Below are 19,890 nucleotides of genomic sequence, written 5' to 3'. Positions count from 1 at the left end.
ACTGACTGGGGGGTACAGAACCCCCAAAACCTGAACCCTCCACAGCCATGTTACCCTCATATGCATCTGGGACATCATAACCGCGCACGGCGGAATCAGCCCCAGACTTATCGCCCCCTGTAGCTGACATAATATGAAAGCATACCTCCCAACTTTGTGTTTCTCTAAAGAGGGACACACGCGCGTTCCCGGAAAAGGGGTGTGGTCTAAAAAAGGGGGCGTGGCTTCACGGGAGGATCACGTTCGCGAGCCACACCCCCGTTTTCGTCACTGAGGGGGTATGCCTAGCGCTCTGTGAGCCGCTGGCATGCCCCCTCTCCCTCTGACTCCCCTGAATAGACGCTGTGCGCATGCACACAGCGTCTATTCAACGCTGCTCTGCTAAGCAGGGCAGCGACAGACAGAGACTCCCAACTGCCCCCCCACCGCGGGACACTGCGGCCCGCGGGTGGGACAGCGGGAGAGTCCCCAAAAAACGGGACTGTCCCGCGAAAATCGGGACAGTTGGGAGGTATGTGAAAGCGTAAACCACGGGCGACACAGTACAATATCAGGAGATAGAATACCTAACACAAACCCCCCATGCAGTGTGACAGCACAAACAGAGGATTTCGGAGGTAAAATGTGACTGAAAAACACAGAGAAAAATACAAATGACGTATATCATGTGAAATACCTGTATTATCTAATAACCCTGAGGCACAGAGCCTCCTCAGGTTACAGAATATAAGGATAGCAGTATGAGTGAGATACACGGAGTAGAAATCACATAGCAGCTATACGCACACACACACAGTCACATGTACAATGCAGGAATTATGACAAACAATAAAACTGCACTGGACTAGCAATACTATCCACTGAGTAAAGCTATTTATATAAACAGATATATCAATGCACAGTAAAACTGGATGAATATCACAGGGTACTAGTACTAAATAACCCTGAAGTATACACTTGTTCTTAACTAACACTGTCTAAACGACATGTAGAATACTTCAGTGTCCTGTAAATGCACAGCACTGATGATGCAGGCGGCTTTACAGAGGAGGCATCACCCTGCAGTCCCAGAATCAGCGCAGCTGTGAGTAATGGCGCCCAAGCGCTGACAGGGAGTGAGGGAAACCGAGAGATGCAGCCCAGGGCGGGAACATTTACTCTAAATGGCGCCCAGGGGCTGGGGGAGGGGCTACAGGCCAGAGCATTATCCCCTTGCTGGACTTCACCACTGGGTGCTGCGGGCCTTAATAAAATGGATTATAGCCTAATTCGACCTGTGCCCTTGCCCTGTTGGTCTAGTGGGGTCCCTGTACGGCCACAGTGCCCACGCCAGGGCATGCGGCCCGCCTCCTAATGGCCGCGCCGGATCGCGATTTCCAGCGGGTCCCGCCTGGGGGACCCTCTTACCTCCTCCCTGAGTGCGGCCACGCGATCCCGGAGAACTTCGGTTAGTGTATGTGCCCTGGGTGAAGAACCAGAGCCTCCGCTGTAAGTACCCGGCAACCAGGGACGCGGGAGTATACAGCGCCGCTGGGGGAGGTGATGGAGCTGCAGCAGGAGATATCAGAATGATATCTAGCACTAGAGTGCCCCTGCTGCAGCCCTTGAAGTCAGGGCCGTCTTAACAGCAGTGTAGGCCCCTGGGCACAGCAGTGCACTGGGCCCCCTACCCATCCTCCAGCGATACATCGGTAGGGGTGGGGGTGCTATCAGCGACAGCTTTGATGTCCCGCTGGCGGTAGGGCGTGTTCTGTCTTCAGCTCAGCATGTAGGACCTGGAGCAGTAATTTCTGCTAATTACTCCTTTACTGCACAGATGGGGCTAAACTGTAGAAGGGGGCATTGGGCTGAATGAAATGGCCCTGGTACATGAATTCCAGGGTGATAGGAGGTGTTTAATACGTAGGGGAGGAGAGGATAGTGGAGTGGGCTTAATATTTATCATTTTCCTGTGGGATGGCAGCTTGCTTGACTGCAGATATCTCAAGTTCCTGAAAATATATTTCTTAGCTTTGAATGGGATAAAAAACTAGAGAGTTCCGCCTTTCAGAAGGTTCTGGGGACTTGGAAATCAGAGTTCAGGAGCAAGAGAAATTCACCAACGAAAATCTAAAACTGCATATTAGACGTGTGGAGCTGGAGCAGGGACCAGCTGCTTGAAGTCTGAGATCTCTGGTTCTGGGCATAGTAGAGACAACCTGCCAATGTCTTCTAAAAGGGGAGAGTCTCAGCTTTTGGGTTATATCCTCATAAAAACTCAAAGTCAGACAGAACCCGAGATATGTGGCTGGGAAGAGCAATTAACTGGCTTGGATGGGGACCACTGCTTTCCAGTTGGATATCTCCGGTTCCCCAAGGCCGATTTTAAAAAATCTGGTACCCCTGGAAAGAGGGGACCCTCAGCTATCAGTCTAGGGCCCTTATACTCTTGGGGCCCTTGGGAAAGAGCCCATTGAGCCCATATGAAAAGACGGCCCTGCTTGAAGTCTTCTATCTTCTTTAAAATAGCTCTTCTTAGGGCTGCTGGAGCAGCCCTGCCTGCACTGCAGGCACCAACTTACAAACTGAGCTCCTGTGCACGGAGGTATGGTTATAAAGGAGGCAGCGCTGAGCATCTTGGGAACAGTCAAAGCTTTTAGCCTGTTGGTGTCTCGGATCAAGATCCTACTCTACACCCCGATGTTATTCCCTGTGGAATACCAGTGTACCCTGCTGCAAAGAGAGAGATGTTGCAAAAGCTGGGGCAGAGAGAGATTATGCAGCAACTGGGGCAGAGAGAGGTGCTGCAGCAGCTGGGCTAGACAGAGAGAGGTGCTGCAGCAGGGGATGAAGAGAGTGGTGCTGCAGGACAGAAGTAACCCTGTTGCACAGCAATAAGTACACAGTGAACCATATAAAAAGGACATGTGCCGGCTTTCAGTATATCCTGCTGTCGCCTCTGGCCTAGTCTCAGAGTGCAAGTCAGTGTGTGTCCCCTCTGCTCCTCCTGCTCTGCGACTGGCTGTACAGTAGTCTGCGGTATAGCAGGGCGAGGGGAAGGGGAGCGGGGGGGGGGGGGGGCGCTGGGGTGGAGAGCGCACCCTCTATCTTTTCTGGCAAGCCACCCTCGCTAAACCTCTGCCTTTGAGACAGCAAAGCACTGCAACAGCCTGGCTTTAACATCAGCACCGCTAAGAGAACATCACGGTCCACCCAGCTAGACAACAGCCTCCTGGCAGATCCGTGAGCCGCAGTGCCGGTAACCTGTATAATAATGTATTAATAGAGCCCTTGGAGAGGGACTGTATCAAATCCCTCTGGTTACGGCTAAAAGCCGTGTGGTAAGAAGTTGGCTAACTCCGACTAACAAACACACATAAGGCTTTGCAGATAAGTGCTTTATTAAAACCTTGGCTGTGAGAACTATCTATGCCTAAACTAATATTAAGCTGTCTAAATGAATACTAATCATTACAGACTAATTACACCAATCTGCAGGCTTAATGCTGCTTTGAATTAAATTATGGGCGGCTACTAACTGCATGCTGTTGCTTGATCTGGATAGGGTGGAAATAGATCCTATGGCAAGCGCAGTGAGCCACCGAGCCTGCAGTGTGGTGAGAGCAGCGAGCCTGCAAGGGGACTCTTTGCGCTCACCCCACTGCCGGCATTCTGGCGGGCGGGATGCCGCTGTTGGGATGACAGCCAGCATCCCGTCAGCTGGTAAATCATACTGAATCCATATATAAACATTACTTACAGAATTATATATATTGTGCTGTCAGCCAGTCTACAGGGACTGGAGCCCGCAGTTAATTGGCTGGGCTCCAGATACGCTGTGATACAGCTGTTGTAGCATGCAGAATCAGCGTTCACCGAAGGGTGCCATCTTACAGTCCAGCAGCAGCGGGTGCACTGTTGTTTGCTGCAGTGCAGGCTGAGAGGTACCAGGCGGGAGCCGCACTGTTCCCTATTGCAGGTGTTAGCAGAGCTTCTGGGACAGAGCTGCTTTATTCTGCGGCAGCAGTAAATGCGCCGCACAGCTCCGTTGGAAGAGCAGCAGTCACACTTGGATCCTGCTGCGAACCAGACAAGTGCTGCTGTACATGCAGCTGCTCCTTCATAGCTTGAAACCCAGAGGCAGGCATCTCCGCTGAGTTACACCCCTGCAAGCAGCGCTCCTTCTTTTGTGTTTGAGATTGCTACATACATAGTACACTAATACCCCTTTCACGTCGCACAAATAACCCAGTATCGACAATCTGCAATCTAATTTGCAGTGTAAAAATAAAGCAGCCAGTATTTACCCTGCACAGAAATAAAATAACCCACCCAAATCTAACTCTATCTGCACATGTTATATCTGCCTCCCCTGCAGTGCACATGGTTTTGCCCAACTGCTAAAAAAAATCCTGCTGCGATCAACTTGGAATTACCCCCATAGTTTCTAAGGGGCATTATCCCACATACTGTTATGAGTAGGTTAAATGTTAAGTCTGGCACATATAGACATTGTTTTTTATATTTATGATCATGGTGTGTTGTATATGCATTGATAAGCTTTGGATGGCTGCACTATACACTTGGTTTAAATAACCTGTTGTCGTTTGTATCTTGGGGGTAGATTTACTAACGATGAATACACACTTACCTAATTTTTTCCCTCCTGAGCGATATAGTTTACTATATCGCCCAGTGTGTATGCAGCTGACAATGGCCGAAGCACGGCCCTGCGTGTTGTTTGTTGTTAACGACCCTCGGTGTCGACCGTACAAGCAGCTCAATTTGGACTCATCGTCCAAAGATGCATGTACAGCCCGGCCGCAGTCGCTCACGGAGCACATCGCCTAGTGTGTACCCACCTTATAACAAAAGTTATGTTACTCATAGCAGCCACAGAAATGTAGCAATAGAGAAATGATAGCTAGATACTGATTGGTTGCTATGAGCAACAACATTATTTGGCCAGGGAATAATTGTATGTGTATGTTCATATGGGATCCGGTCTCTAAGTCGACAATGTCTAGGTCGACCACTATTGGTCGATAGTAACTAGGTCGACAGGGTGTCTAGGTCAACAGGGTCTTTAGGTCGACAGGTCAAAAGGTCGACATGAGTTTTAAAAAAAATAAATCTTTTTTTGAACCTTTTCATACTTAACGATCCACGTGGACAACGATTGGAATGGTAATCTGTGCCGAGTGAAGCGAGGCACCTTGCCCGAAGCATGGCGAGCGAAGCGAGCCATGGAGGGGACACGGTGCACTAATTGGGGTTCCCGGTCACTCTACGAAGAAAACGACACCAAAAAACCATAAAAAACTCATGTCGACCTTTTGACCTGTCGACCTAGACATTGTCGACCTTCAATACCACACCCGTTCAAATGTTTGAGAAAGATCAATAATTTAAAAAAAACCTGCATTTACCACATCAGCTAAATTCAAGTTTGCATGGTTAACAACTGGTACATGCGTGTTAATGAGTAAACTTCTTTTCAGCAGTGAGTGCAGGATCTGATATGTACTCTCTTTCCAGGCTTCATATTTGTTATCCTCATATGCCTTCATTCTTCTTGCCACTTCCAAATATTTTGCCTTTGCCTGAGAAACAACAGAAACACATATAAGAACAGATTGCAATTGTCCAACGGTGGTGATAATGGGTGATCAGTGGGGGCAGGGCCGAAACTAGGGTTGCTCTCACCCGGGGCAAGATAGTAAATTTGCGCCCCCCCGCAAAGTAAAAAAAAAAAAAAAAAGTATAATTAAAATACAATTTTATATATATATATATATATATATATATATATAAAATCCCACACGTTACACCACAGAGGAGCCTCTGCCACACTACAGCCGCTTATGCACGTTACACCACAGAGGAGCTGCGTATACACATTAGATAGATTATATAGGGGGCACACTATCACACATATGGTGCAGGTCCCAGGGGAACTCTGACACTCACACACAGACCAGGGGCACCCTGACACAAAAACAGATTGTATATGACCACATTGACACACACACGGTATAGGGACCAGATGTACACTGACACACACACAAAATATATAGGGACCAGATGTACACACACACACACACACACACACACACACACACACACACACACACACACTGTATAGGGACCAGATGCACACTGACACACACACACACACACACACACACAACACACACACACACACACACACACACACACACACACACTGTATAGGGACCAGACGCACACTGACACACACTGTATAGGGACCACAGGAACACTGACACACACACACACACACACACACACACACACACACACTGTATAGGGACCAGAGGAACAATGACACACACACAAACACATACACATTGTAGAGGGGGAGCTGTCTGCCAGGTAGAGAAACATACCTCATAATGGGGGAGATGTACTAAGCCTGAAAAGTGATAAATATCACTGTGATAAAGCACCAGCCAATCGGCTCCTAACTGCCATGTCACAGGCTGTGTTTGAAAAATGACAGTTAGGAGCCGATTGGCTGGTGCTTTATCACAGTGATATTTATCACTTTTCAAGCTTAGTACATCTGGCCCAATAAATCTCTCTCTGTCACAGCTGCCCCTCGTTCACAGTCCACGCTGCTGCGTTGTGTGCCTCCCCCTGTTCCCAGTCATGGGGGAGGGCTGTGGGCTCAGGGCTGCTGGAGACATGCTGTCTCCGTGAAAGCTCCCCTGTCAGAGGAGCCTGCAGAGTCCAGTGCGGAATGCTGCAGCGTCAGTGACAGTGACTCATTCACTGTCACTGACTGACTGCAGCCGCCAGCCAGTGTGCTCTCATCAGTCCCAGGCTCGGCTCTGCTCAACCGCGCCGGCCAGACTACTGTCTCCGTCCTCTCTCCCTCACCTCCGCGGCAACCAGAGATTTTGGCTGCAGAAACAGCCTCCCTAGCGCCCCCACATTCCAGCGCCCGGGGCGCGTGACCCCCTAGCCCCCCCTTAGTTACGGCCCTGGTGGGGGTAATTCCAAGTTGATTGCAGCAGGAAATTTTTTAGCAGTTGGGCAAAACCATGTGCACTGCAGGGGGGGCAGATATAACATTTGCAGAGAGAGTTAGATTTGGGTGGGTTATTTTGTTTCTGTGCAGGGTAAATACTGGCTGCTTTATTTTTATACTGCAATTTAAATTGCAGATTGAACTCACCACACCCAAATCTATCTCTCTCTGCACATGTTATATCTGCCCCCCCTGCAGTGCACATGGTTTTGCCCAACTGCTAAAAAATTTCCTGCTGCGATCAACTTGGAATTACCCCCTGTATGTACTAAGAGATCATAGGCTGATTCTGAGTTGAGGGCAAAGGAAAAATAAACACTTAATTTTTACACCTGGAACAAACCATTTTTTTAATGCAAGGGGTGCAATTTTTTCATGCAGGGTAAATACTGGCAGCTTGCTATGTAGCCCACACATACTGGGCAGCTTTATTTTTATACTTCACAATTTAGATTAGCGTTTGGACATGCCCCTCTGCACATTTTACTTCTGCTTCCCCTGCAGAGTTGGGATGTGACCATCTGCATCTCTCTGCACATTTTACTTGTGCTTCACCTGCAGTTTGGACACGCCCCTCTGCATCTCTCTGCACATTTTACTTCTGCTTCCCCTGCAGAGTTTGGACATGCCCCTCTGTATCTCTTTGCACATTTTACTTCTGCTTCACCTGCAGAGTTTGGACATGGCCCTCTGCACATTTTATTTTTGCTTCCCCTGCAGAGTTTGTACATGCGCCTCTGCATCTCTCTGCACATTTTAGTTCTGCTTAACCTGCAGAGTTTGGACATGCCCCTCTGCATCTCTCTGCACATTTTACTTCTGCTTCCCCTGCAGAGTTGGGATGTGACCATCTGCATCTCTCTGCACATTTTACTTGTGCTTCACCTGCAGTTTGGACACGCCCCTCTGCATCTCTCTGCACATTTTACTTCTGCTTCCCCTGCAGAGTTTGGACATGCCCCTCTGTATCTCTTTGCACATTTTACTTCTGCTTCACCTGCAGAGTTTGGACATGGCCCTCTGCACATTTTATTTTTGCTTCCCCTGCAGAGTTTGTACATGCGCCTCTGCATCTCTCTGCACATTTTAGTTCTGCTTAACCTGCAGAGTTTGGACATGCCCCTCTGCACATTTTAGTTCTGCTTAACCTGCAGAGTTTGGACATGCCCCTCTGAACTTTTTAGTTTTGCTTCCCCTGCAGAGTTCAGACATGCCCCTCTGCATCTCTCTGCACATTTTATTTCTGCTTCTCCTGCAGAGTTCGGACATGCCCCTCTGCATCTCTCTGCACATTTTATTTCTGCTTCCCCTGCAGAGTTCGGACATGCCCCTCTGCATCTCTCTGCACATTTTATTTCTGCTTCTCCTGCAGAGTTTGGGCATGCCCCTCTGCCTCTCTTTGCACATTTTACCTCTGCTCCACCTGCAGTGCAACATGATTTTACCAAAGTGCAAAGTTATTTACTTTTTTTGCTTGTTCCCAACTCACAAGCAGACACATTATGGCTATCAATATATTATATAAAGGGTTTTCCATTTTTTGGGACACCACCACTGTTTAGTGGTTCCCTGTAAAGTAATTCAGTGGTGGTTCTTCAAGAGATACAACACAGATTTATTGGGAGTGATTCTGAGTCAGTAAATTTTACAATGTAAGGGCTGCAAATATAGATTTTTATTTTGTTACACGATGGATACATACTGGCTGCTTTTGCAAGTAGCATGCTGGTAATCCATGCTTTTACATACCTCCCAACTGTCCCAATTTCCATGGCACAGTCACGATTTTTTGGGACTGTCCTGCTGTCCCACACGTGGGGTGCAGTGTCCCGTGGTGGGGGGATGGGGCAGTTGGGAGGCTCCTGTCATCGCTGTCCTGCTTAGCAGAGCAGCGGAGAATAGACGCTGTGCGCAAGCTATGGGCATTTTAGTCCATTTAAAAACCATCAACTTTTTTACAAGGTCTAGGACAGTTAATTGTTTAGATCTGAGCAATAAATTACTAGTGTTTCATCACAGAAAACCATAAAGTTAGTCAGATCATGAGTGAAATTGTATTGTAGGGAGCAAATACTGTGATTACACTCAAGGTATGCATGTTCTCCAGAGTCTCCTACATGCCTTGATGGATCTGGACCAAACTTGGTACACATACCCTTCATTGTCCAACTTGAAATACAGGTGGGGTTTCAAATGAAAAAACCCAGGGCCCCAATCTTGAAAATGCATATAGAAAAAGTATTGGTCTATTTCTGTTGTCTGTCTGTGAGGTCATGCTGTGATGTCATAATGGTGGCAACTGCCTATATCAGGAATTTGCTGCTGTCCTTTCTCATACTCCTCCAGAGACACTCATAGCTCACCAGCAGTAGGCGATATCACCGAAAAAGCTACTTACATAAGGTTAGTGACTTGGATTGTTATTAATGAGTCAGAGGAAAATATAAATTATCAACAGATATACAAACCCTTCATCATCCTACTTAAAATACTGGGATTCAACTACCATGAATTAGTGACATGCAGTGAGGTAGGTGAGGCAGAGCCTTTCCTGTCATACTAACGTATACGCCAGAGTTTTCATTAAACAAAGTATATGAAAAATACAAAGAATATATTATAAAGATCTTCTTTATATTATTCTAATAATTTTATAGTCTGGAGTAAAAAGTCTATGGCAAGTGAGGCACTGCCTACCTTTTCCGCACATTTCTGATCAAAACTCAGTAAATCTCCAGCAATATATACTGCTGCACCTGTGTATAATGCCCACATGAACCCCTTCGCCCATTTATTGTGTGTTATTAAATCTGGCTGTGGAACTAGCCAATGTGTATCCTGAGCCATTTACCTCACCGCACGTCCCTGGTATGTATGTATGTACGTATGTATGTATGTATGTATGTATGTATGTTCTTCATCATAGACTCCTACATGGCTTGATGGTTCTGAACCAAACTTGGTACACAAACCCTTCATAATCCAACTTAAAATTCTAGTTTCAAGTTAAAAAAATCCACCCATTGCGTGGCCAGGGCCCATATCACAAAAATACATATAGAAAATGCATTGGTCGGTTTGTGTGTCTGTGTGGTTAGCTAGTCCTGACCAGTCTGGTGGAGTCTGTGAAGTCATGCTGTGATGTCATAATGGTAACAACTGCCTACATCAGGACTTTGTTGCAGCTGCTGCTGCCCTTTCTCATACTCCTCCAGAGCCCTAGAAACACACAGCTCACAAGCAGGCGATATCACCGGAAAAGCTACTCATATAAGGTTAGTGATTGGACAAAGACTTAGTGCAATGCGGAGGCAGCAGACTTGGAGTGTGATTAAGGAGAGTCAAAGGAAGATAGTAATTACTGACAATTACACAAACCCTTCATTATCCAACTTCAAATACTGGCAGGGTTTCCACTAATAAAACCCCCCACCCTTTTTGGGGAAAGGACCATATCTATCTATCTATCTATCTATCTATATATCTATATATATATATCTATATATATATATATATAAAACCTTTTTCAAGACAGGCTGTACATCAAATTTAAGAAGTTCAACAGTCACTTGGGTGTATAATACATCTGTGGCTCACTTAGCGACCATCTTTGAAATCACATCTTCCTCACATAGAGCAGAGTAATGAACATTCAAAATAGATTACACTGATCATCTCCATGTTTAAGACCAGATGCAGCCACCAATGCTTCAAGATCATAAACATAAGCTTTGCTCAAACAGCTTCAGTCTGCTTGTGGCTGCACACAATGTGTGCTCTATGTGAGGAAGATGTGATTTCAAAGATGGTTGCTAAGTGAAATTATTTAAAGTAAGAGTGCACCCTCCACCGAGTGGAATGTGCGATATCCAAGTGGACCGGACCACGGCCTATTGGGAGCACCCGTCAAAGTGATCTAGCATGAGATGAGAGTGCGGGACATTGTGTGGGTATATCTATCTATAGTATATACATATTTATGTATGTATGTAGGTACAAACTTCCCAAAGTGGTAATAATATAGGATACCAGAAGACAAAGTAGGAAGTTGGGGTTGGTCGGACCTTGCGGCAGATAGCGCCAACCAAAATTGTGATCCAGAGAGCCTGTTCTGGGCCTTTCACTGGATTTGGAAGAAGAATTTTATGGCTTAAATACTCTAATCTTGTCACTTTGGTCCAACTCAACTCTTGCTTTATCCATTGTTGCCACCCCCCACCCAGTTGAATCAAATTTCTCATTCACCTACAATGCACTTGAGTACGCTTCTCCATCCTACATCTTCACCTTCTCCACACACACTCCATCTCTCCACTACTTTAACAACCAGTTATTCTTATTCCTCTTGATTCCACTTCAGTCTTTATGATTTTTCTCCCGCTGTTATGGTATGTCATTATACTCTCAGACTTTCCCCTAGTTTCTCAACTTTTAAAGCTAACTTATTAAATTAAGGCCATCATCCCTCATCTTAACTCTCCAGGATCCAAATCTTATCCATTTTTTTCTCCACATCCACCAATTATTACGTAGAATGTAAGCTCTAGTAAGCAGATCCTTCTCTTTCTCTTTTCTCTAAGTAATTATATAATTTCTAAGTTGTAAGTATATAATAGTTTTTATATCAATTTGTGTTTCTGTCTGAAATCTTGTTGAATGTTCTATGCCTATGTATGGTATTGCAGAACCCTTATGTTGTCTTATAGATAAAAGTATTAAAGACGACAGAAGAAGATAGAAGAAAGCGACAGAAGAAGACAACGACAGAAGAAGACAACGATGACAGAACAAGAAAGAAGAAGCAGGAAATAGAGAGACAAAAAAGAAAGAAAAGAAGCAGAAAAAAAAGCACGAAAAAGAAAGAAAAATTAAAGAAAAATGAAAGAAGAAAGAAAAAAGAAAGCAGAAAGATAAAGTTAAGAAGAAAGAAAATAATGTTTCTATGCCTATGTATGGTATTGCAGAACCCTTATATTGTCTTATAGATAAAAGTATTAAAGATGACAGAAGAAGATAGAGGAAAGCGACAGTAGAAGACAACGACAGAAGAAGACAATGATGACAGAACAAGAAAGAAGAAGCAAGAAAAAGAGAGACAAAAAAAGAAAGAAAAATGAAAGAAAGAAAGAAAGAAAAATGAAAGAAAGTATTAAAGACGACAGAAGATAGAAGAAAGCATCAGAAGACAACAACAGAAGAAAACAACCGATGACAGACAGAACAAGAAAGAAGAAGCAAGATAGAGACAAAAAAAAAGAAGCAGAAAAAAGCATGAAGAAAAATAAAGAAGAATGAAAGAAAGATTAATGAAAGAAGCAGAAAGATAAAGGTAAGAAGATAGAAAATAATGTTTATATGCCTATATATGGTATTGCAGAACCCTTATGTTGTCTTATAGATAAAAGTATTAAAGACGACAGAAGAAGATAGAGGAAAGCGACAGCAGAAGACAACGACAGAAGACAACGATGACAGACAGAACAAGAAAGAAGAAGCAAGAAAAAGAGAGACAAAAAAGAAAGAAAGAAAGAAAGAAAGAAAAGAAAAAAGCAGAAAAAAATCATGAAGAAAAAGAAAGATAAAGGTAAGAAGAAAGAAAATAATGTTTCTATGCCTATGTATGGTATTGCAGAATCCTTATGTTGTCTTATTGATAAAAATATTAAAGACGAAAGAAGAAGATAGAAGAAGGCAACAGAAGAAGACAACAACAGAAGACAACGATGACAGACAGAACAAGAAAGAAGAAGCAAGAAAAAGAGACAAAAAAGAAAGAAGCAGAAAAAAAGCATGAAGAAAAAGAAAGAAAAATGAAAGAAAGAAAATGAAAGAAGAAAAAAGAAAGATGCAGAAAGATAAAGGTAAGAAGAGAGAAAATAATGTTTCTATGCCTATGTATGGTATTGCAGAACGCTTATGTTGTTTTATTTATAAAAGTATTAAAGATGACAGAAGAAGATAGAATTAAGTGACAGAAGAAGACAACGACATAAGAAGACAACGATGACAGACAGAACAAGAAAGAAGAAGCAAGAAAAAGAGAGACAAAAAAGACAGAAAGAAAAGCAGAAAAAAAGCATAAAGAAAAAGCAAGAAAAATGAAAGCAGAAAGAAAAATGAAAAAAAGAAAAAAAGAAAGAAGCAGAAAGCTAAAGGTAAGAAGAAAGAAAATAATGTTTCTATGGCTATGTATGGTATTGCAGAACCCTTATGTTGTCTTATAGATAAAAGTATTAAAGGCGACAGAAGAAGATAGAGGAAAGCGACAGAAGAAGACAACAACAGAAGACAGCGATGACAGACAGAACAAGAAAGAAGAAGCAAGAAAAAGAGAGACAAAAAAGAAAAAAAGAAAGAAAGAAAGAAAGAAAGAAAGAAAAGAAAAAGCAGAAAAAAATCATGAAGAAAAAGAAAGAAAAATTAAAGAAGAAAAATGAAAGAAAAATGAAAGAAGAAAGAAAGAAAAAGAAAGAAGCAGAAAGATAAAGGTAAGAAGAAAGAAAATAATGTTTCTATGCCTATGTATGGTATTGCAGAACCCTTATGTTGTCTTATTGATAAAAGTATTAAAGACGAAAGAAGATAGAAGAAAGCAACAGAAGAAGACAACGACAGAAGACAACGATGACAGACAGAACAAGAAAGAAGAAGCAAGAAAAAGAGAGACAAAAAAGAAAGAAGCAGAAAAAAGCATGAAGAAAAAGAAAGAAAAATGAAAGAAAGAAAATGAAAGAAGAAAAAAGAAAGATGCAGAAAGATAAAGGTAAGAAGAGAGAAAATAATGTTTCTATGCCTATGTATGGTATTGCAGAACCCTTATGTTGTTTTATTTATAAAAGTATTAAAGATGACAGAATAAGATAGAATTAAGTGACAGAAGAAGACAACGACAGAAGAAGACAATGATGACAGACAGAACAAGAAAGAAGAAGCAAGAAAAAGAGAGACAAAAAAGACAGAAAGAAAAGAAGCAGAAAAAAAGCACAAAGAAAAAGAAAGAAAAATGAAAGAAGAAAAATGAAAAAAAGAAAAATAGAAAGAAGCAGAAAGCTAAAGGTAAGAAGAAAGAAAATAATGTTTCTATGGCTATGTATGGTATTGCAGAACCCTTATGTTGTTTTATAGATAAAAGTATTAAAGACGACAGAAGAAGATAGTAGAAAGCGACAGAAGAAGACAACGACAGAAGACAATGATGACAGACAGAACAAGAAAGAAGAAGCAAGAAAAAGAGAGACAAAAAAAGAAAAATTGAAAGAAAGAAAGAAAGAAAGAAAAGAAAGAAGCAGAAAAAAAGTATAAAGCAAAAGAAAGAAAGAAAGAAAATGAAAGAAGAAAGAAAAAAGAAAGAAGCAGAAAGATAAAGTTAAGAAGAAAGAAAATAATGTTTCTATGCCTATGTATGGTATTGCAGAACCCTTATATTTTCTTATAGATAAAAGTATTAAAGACGACAGAAGATAGAGGAGAGCGAGAGAAGACAACGACAGAAGAAGACAACGATGACAGAACAAGAAAGAAGCAAGAAAGAGAGAGACAAAAAAAGAAAGAAAAATGAAAGAAAGAAAGAAAAATAAAAGAAAGTATTAAAGACGACAGAAGATAGAAGAAAGCGTTAGAAGACAACGACAGAAGAAAACAACCGATGACGACAGAACAAGAAAGAATAAGCAAGATAAAGAGAGACAAAAAAAGAAAGAAGCAGAAAAAACCTGAAGAAAAAGAAAGAAAAATGAAAGAAGAAAGAAAGAAAAAAGAAAGAAGCAGAAAGATAAAGGTAAGAAGAAAGAAAATAATGTTTCTATGCCTATGTATGGTATTGCAGAACCCTTATGTTGTCTTATTGTTAAAAGTATTAAAGACGAAAGAAGATAGAAGAAAGCAACAGAAGAAGACAACGACAGAAGACAACGATGACAGACAGAACAAGAAAGAAGAAGCAAGAAAAAGAGAGACAAAAAAGAAAGAAGCAGAAAAAAGCATGAAGAAAAAGAAAGAAAAATGAAAGGAAGAAAATAAAAGAAGAAAGAAGCAGAAAGATAAAGGTAAGAAGAGAGAAAATAATGTTTCTATGCCTATGTATGGTATTGCAGAACCCTTATGTTGTTTTATTTATAAAAGTATTAAAGATGACAGAAGAAGATAGATCTAAGTGACAGAAGAAGACAACGACAGAAGAAGACAACGATGACAGACAGAACAAGAAAGAAGAAGCAAGAAAAAAAGAGACAAAAAAAGACAGAAAGAAAAGAAGCAGAAAAAAAGCATGAAGAAAAAGACAGAAAAAAGGAAAGAAGAAAAAAAGAAAAATGAAAGAAAGAAAAAAAGAAAGAAGCAGAAAGCCAAAGGTAAGAAGAAAGAAAATAATGTTTCTATGGCTATGTATGGTATTGCAGAACCCTTATGTTGTCTTATAGATAAAAGTATTAAAGACGACAGAAGAAGATAGAAGAAAGCGACAGAAGAAGACAACGACAGAAGACAATGATGACAGACAGAAAAAGAAAGAAGAAGCAAGAAAAAGAGAGACAAAAAAAGAAAAATAGAAAGAAAGAAAGAAAGAAAGAAAGAAAGAAAGAAAGAAAGAAAGAAAGAAAGAAAGAAAGAAAGGAAAGAAGCAGAAAAAAAGCACGAAGCAAAAGAAAGAAAAATGAAAGAAAGAAAATGAAAGAAGAAAGAAAGATAAAGTTAAGAAGAAAGAAAATAATGTTTCTATGCCTATGTATGGTATTGCAGAACCCTTATATTGTCTTATAGAAAATTGTTTTACAGAAGACTCTTGTGTGGGTGCACTCTTGTATTGAGTTGTTTATAGGAAAATATTAAAACATAACTTTTATTATCTAGTTAATTTAAAATAAATCCACACTTACTTAGTCCACCACAATTAGACATAAGCTATAATGATACATATATATGCCTCAGCCCGCCCGCATCTCGGAGAGATAACATATATAATTGATGTGGCTGATTAGTGTAAAAGGCTGGAGCGAGTATGAGCAAAAGCCAGTCGATTCGTAAATTGGAAAAATTGGAAATGTTCTGGTTAGTCTATGCTAATAGACTTAAGGAGGGATGTAGATACTATAACTCTACACCCTGATCCTATCCCACCAGCACAAGCTCAGCTTGTGTTCATTAGACCTCAAAGGGTCAATGAACTGGACTGTTGTAGGGAGTATAGATCCTGGATTGTATTGAAACTAATCAGATCTATGAAGTATCAGGGAAGGCAGTACCTAAATCCTGGATTGTATTGAAAACAAATCAGATCTGTGAGGTATCAGGGCAGGCGGTACTTAAGAAGAGTATTCAGTATCAGGTAAAGAGATGAACGAGAGAGATGATTTGCGAAAAAAAGTGGTGATCCTGCTGGTGGTATATAGTCGAGAAAGGTCATGAATTACAACACCGGGTATTCTCTGGGGTCCCCCTCACAGATACTGGCCCAGCCCACCACCGTTTTGCTTCCAAGATCGGACGAGATCGGGCTCTGTCGGTGGGGTATGGTAGTAATTTCTCGGGCCCTCTATAACCGACTTACCAATGAGAGTGCACCTAAGGAAGATTGGGAGAGAAGATAGAAAATGTAGCGGATCTGCTGTCTACGTTAGATGAGAGTCCGCGGATAAAATTGAGAGGAAAAATAGAAAGAGAAGGTGGAAAAGCGGAGAGAGGAATAAATTAGGTCTGGCACTGGTTTCAGTATTGATATCGAACCGGAGCTATGTCAAATTGAGTTTGTTGTGCATAGGACAAAAAGATTGGCAATAATAAATATTAAATATGTTGGGCCGACACATACAGGGATAAGCCAGAAAAATTCACGATATTGGGTATGTTGAGCAATAACCCTCTTTCCCAGCGGAATCAAATTGAGGGGGGGCACAATGGCCCTACTAGGTGCTAATTACACCACTTGCTATTACACATGCATATATTGAATCCCTATGCAAAAATATTCAGAGAAAGGTTATCAAAGCCAAAAAACAATCAGTGTCCATGTGCGCTGGTGGCTAAAAAATGTAGTAGCCAGACAAAAACAGTCTCTGCCCAGATCTCTGGGCCACCCTAAATACGGTAAAAGTTGGTGGAAAAGGAATTACATATACGCAGGACTGGTAGTCAGTATTGCACAATCTATTAGTGAAAGCTTATTAATCGGAAAGAGTGTCTGGGGGGGTCAGTATATGCACCGTCCTCCTCAGAGGACGTGTTGGTTAAAGCCGTAGATTGGGAGGAGGTAATGGCCCTTTTAGAAGACAACTTAGGCTTATGCGGGCGAGAGTGACCCTTAGATTTAGACATGGATCGGCTCAAATGCTGTAACTGAGTGGAAAGCTGGTCCGCCCATGGCGGGTTCACAGCAGGGACCATAAACTGTGGTAGTGGCAGAGGTGGATCCACAGGGGGCGTCAATTTAGTCACAAGTGTGTTTAACAATGTGGAGAATGTAGCCCAAGGTGGGTCCTGTGATGCCCCAAGCGCTACCGAACCACTGAACTTGAACTCTCAGCTGCCAAATTATCCTCCATTACGTCTGCGGCCTCACTACCATGCAGTGTGGGAGAGGCCCCAACGTCGTTGCCACGTCTAGCAGACATAACTATGTGCACAATAATGGGCAACCCAGTACAAAGTATAGCAGCGCTATACTTAGCAAGAACTCTCAGAAAAGAAGCCTAAGATGGCACAGACCGGGAGTTCAATAGATATAGAATATATGGGGACTATAAATCACAAGTAAAAATACCCCGTCAGTATATCTTGTGATAGAAATCCTATATTATTTATGGAAAAAACCCTGAAACACTTGGCCCCCACAGGTATAGTAATATAGGAATAGCACGCTGAGTGAAATACCCTGCAATAAGGCAACCATGCAGCAGCTACATGCACACACACAAATATAGTCACAAGTGTACCATGCAGAAAATATGTACCATAAACTGCACTGGACTGGCAATACAAAGTAATACTCAGTATAGCTATATGTGATAACTATAGATATAACAAACACAGTAAGCACTGGATGTATATCACAGGGTGTATGTACCACACAACCTTGAATGTATGCACTCTTTCTTAACTAACACAGTCCCAGTGACAGGTAGAATACTCAAGTGTCCTGTAGGAAGCACAGCACTGGCAGTCAGGCGGTTCCACAGAGGAGGATTTGCCCCAGCAATCCCAGGAACAGCAAGGCTTTATCTGTAATGGCCGCTGACCAGGAGTGAAGGAGAAGGAAGCAGCTACAGGGCGGGAACATTGTATAAATGGCGCCCTGGGGCTGGGGGGAGGGGCCTCAGGTCCAGCCTGCTCCCCCTGCTGGCATCCCCACCGGGTGTGCGGGCAGAACAACAAAACGGGGAACTGGTACTAAATCCCCCTGACCTGTGCCCAAAATAATACCTGGTGGCTAGTGGAGCAGCTGCCCAGTACTCAGTGTCGATGCCAGCGCACGTGCGGCCTGCCTCCTACGGCCGCGCTGGATCGCGGTAAAGTGCGGCACAAGAGCCCCTTACCTCCCCCTTGTCTGCGGCCCCGCGATCCGGGAGACAGTGGCATGTGTGTGACTCACATTTAGGAAGAAGCCTGCGTCTCCGCTGCAGTGACCCGGCAACCCCAGCGTGGGAGTTTCCAGTGCTGCTGGGGGTGATGGAGCTGCAAGCTGGAAAGTCTCTGAGACTTTGCCAGCAGCAGCCCTTGAAGTCTTCATACAGATTCCTCTGTTCAGTCTTAGTAAAATAAACTCTGTTTAGGAGAAAAAGAAGAGGGGATTCTGTATTGTCGACGCACAGAAAAATTTATTAATTCTAAAAAATAGCCTTTATTAGATATGTATTAAAATATGAATATGATTAATTCATTCCCAACTACAGTGAAACATAGAATTAAAATCACAGACAAACAGGTAAGTGAATCTAAACAAAAGATTGAAAATGTGTAAATAAAGATTTTAAAAAGCGTGTCCACGTGTGTTTGCAAGTATGTCTTAGTATTCGGGGGTTACTATATTGGTACAGACACCATCAATGTTTCTACATCCATCCAATGTTATTCGGCCACTGTCAACATCAACAGTGTCGGTACATACATATAATGTCGACCACTATTTGAATCTAAGATGTCTGTGTCTATTGTTTTGAATTCCAAACACTTTGGGATCGTATATAAGGTGAAACTTCAAGTTCCTCACTTTTGTTATTTATGGTGACTATAGGTCATCTGTGGATATACTCACAGATCTGATCCTCTTAGAATCTATTTCTGATATATTGAGAGCCTCTCACATTGGCTGTCAATATTATTGGGGTATCTATGCATGAAAACATACAGCTTCAGAGAGTATATTATTCCCTGCTTATATAAAGAACAACTGTCTTATACAGTGATGTTATTTGTATATATGGTGTCCACCTGTGTTACACAGATTTCAAAGATACTGCTTGTGTTAGGGGTGTTGCAGCCCCAATTGTACTAGTTAGAGAACAACTGTCTTATACAGTGATGTTATTTGTATATATGATGTCCACCCGTGTTACACAGATTTCAAGGATACTGCTTGTGTTAGGGGTATTGCAGCCCCAATTGTACTTCCAAAGCAGACCGTTTATCAATACGGTTTATTCCTTATACATCAAATATTAGCCATGGTGTCCAACTATATTACACATATTTCACAGATACTGCTTATATTAGGGGTATTGCAGCCCCAATTATACTTCCAAAACAGACCGTTTATCAGTACGGTTTATTCCTTATGCTTCAGATATTAGCCATACCATTTAGCTGATGATGTTATTATACTGTATAATAGTTTTAGTTTTTAAATTTTAAACAAGCTGATTCTCATGCAT

General features: G+C 42.3%; 1 protein-coding gene and 1 long non-coding RNA gene across 4 annotated transcripts in view; one reads left to right on the top strand and one right to left on the bottom strand.

Moving 5' to 3' along the window:
* LOC134935612 (uncharacterized) overlaps positions 1–19,890 on the bottom strand; it is a 90,280-nt gene that overhangs the window by 40,002 nt on the left and 30,388 nt on the right. The window contains exon 3 of the mRNA XM_063930574.1: positions 5,409–5,582. Coding sequence (XP_063786644.1) covers positions 5,409–5,582 — 174 coding nt within the window. The remainder of the gene's footprint in view (positions 1–5,408; positions 5,583–19,890) is intronic.
* LOC135067908 (uncharacterized) lies at positions 9,375–15,839 on the top strand. Of its 3 annotated transcripts, XR_010254125.1 has the most exons (6): positions 9,375–9,433; positions 11,737–12,614; positions 12,699–13,185; positions 13,255–13,793; positions 13,870–15,075; positions 15,152–15,839. It is a non-coding gene; the product is annotated as an uncharacterized LOC135067908 (long non-coding RNA). The 3 variants fall into 3 exon arrangements; XR_010254119.1 differs by having other exon boundaries at positions 12,699–13,793; XR_010254131.1 differs by lacking the exon at positions 9,375–9,433 and adding an exon at positions 9,448–10,305 and having other exon boundaries at positions 12,699–13,793.

This window comes from Pseudophryne corroboree, chromosome 1 (assembly GCF_028390025.1).
Source record: "Pseudophryne corroboree isolate aPseCor3 chromosome 1, aPseCor3.hap2, whole genome shotgun sequence".
NCBI classification, from domain to species: domain Eukaryota; kingdom Metazoa; phylum Chordata; class Amphibia; order Anura; family Myobatrachidae; genus Pseudophryne; species Pseudophryne corroboree.
The sequence above is the reverse complement of the archived record's forward strand: the minus strand, read 5'-3'. Positions and strand labels throughout refer to the sequence as shown.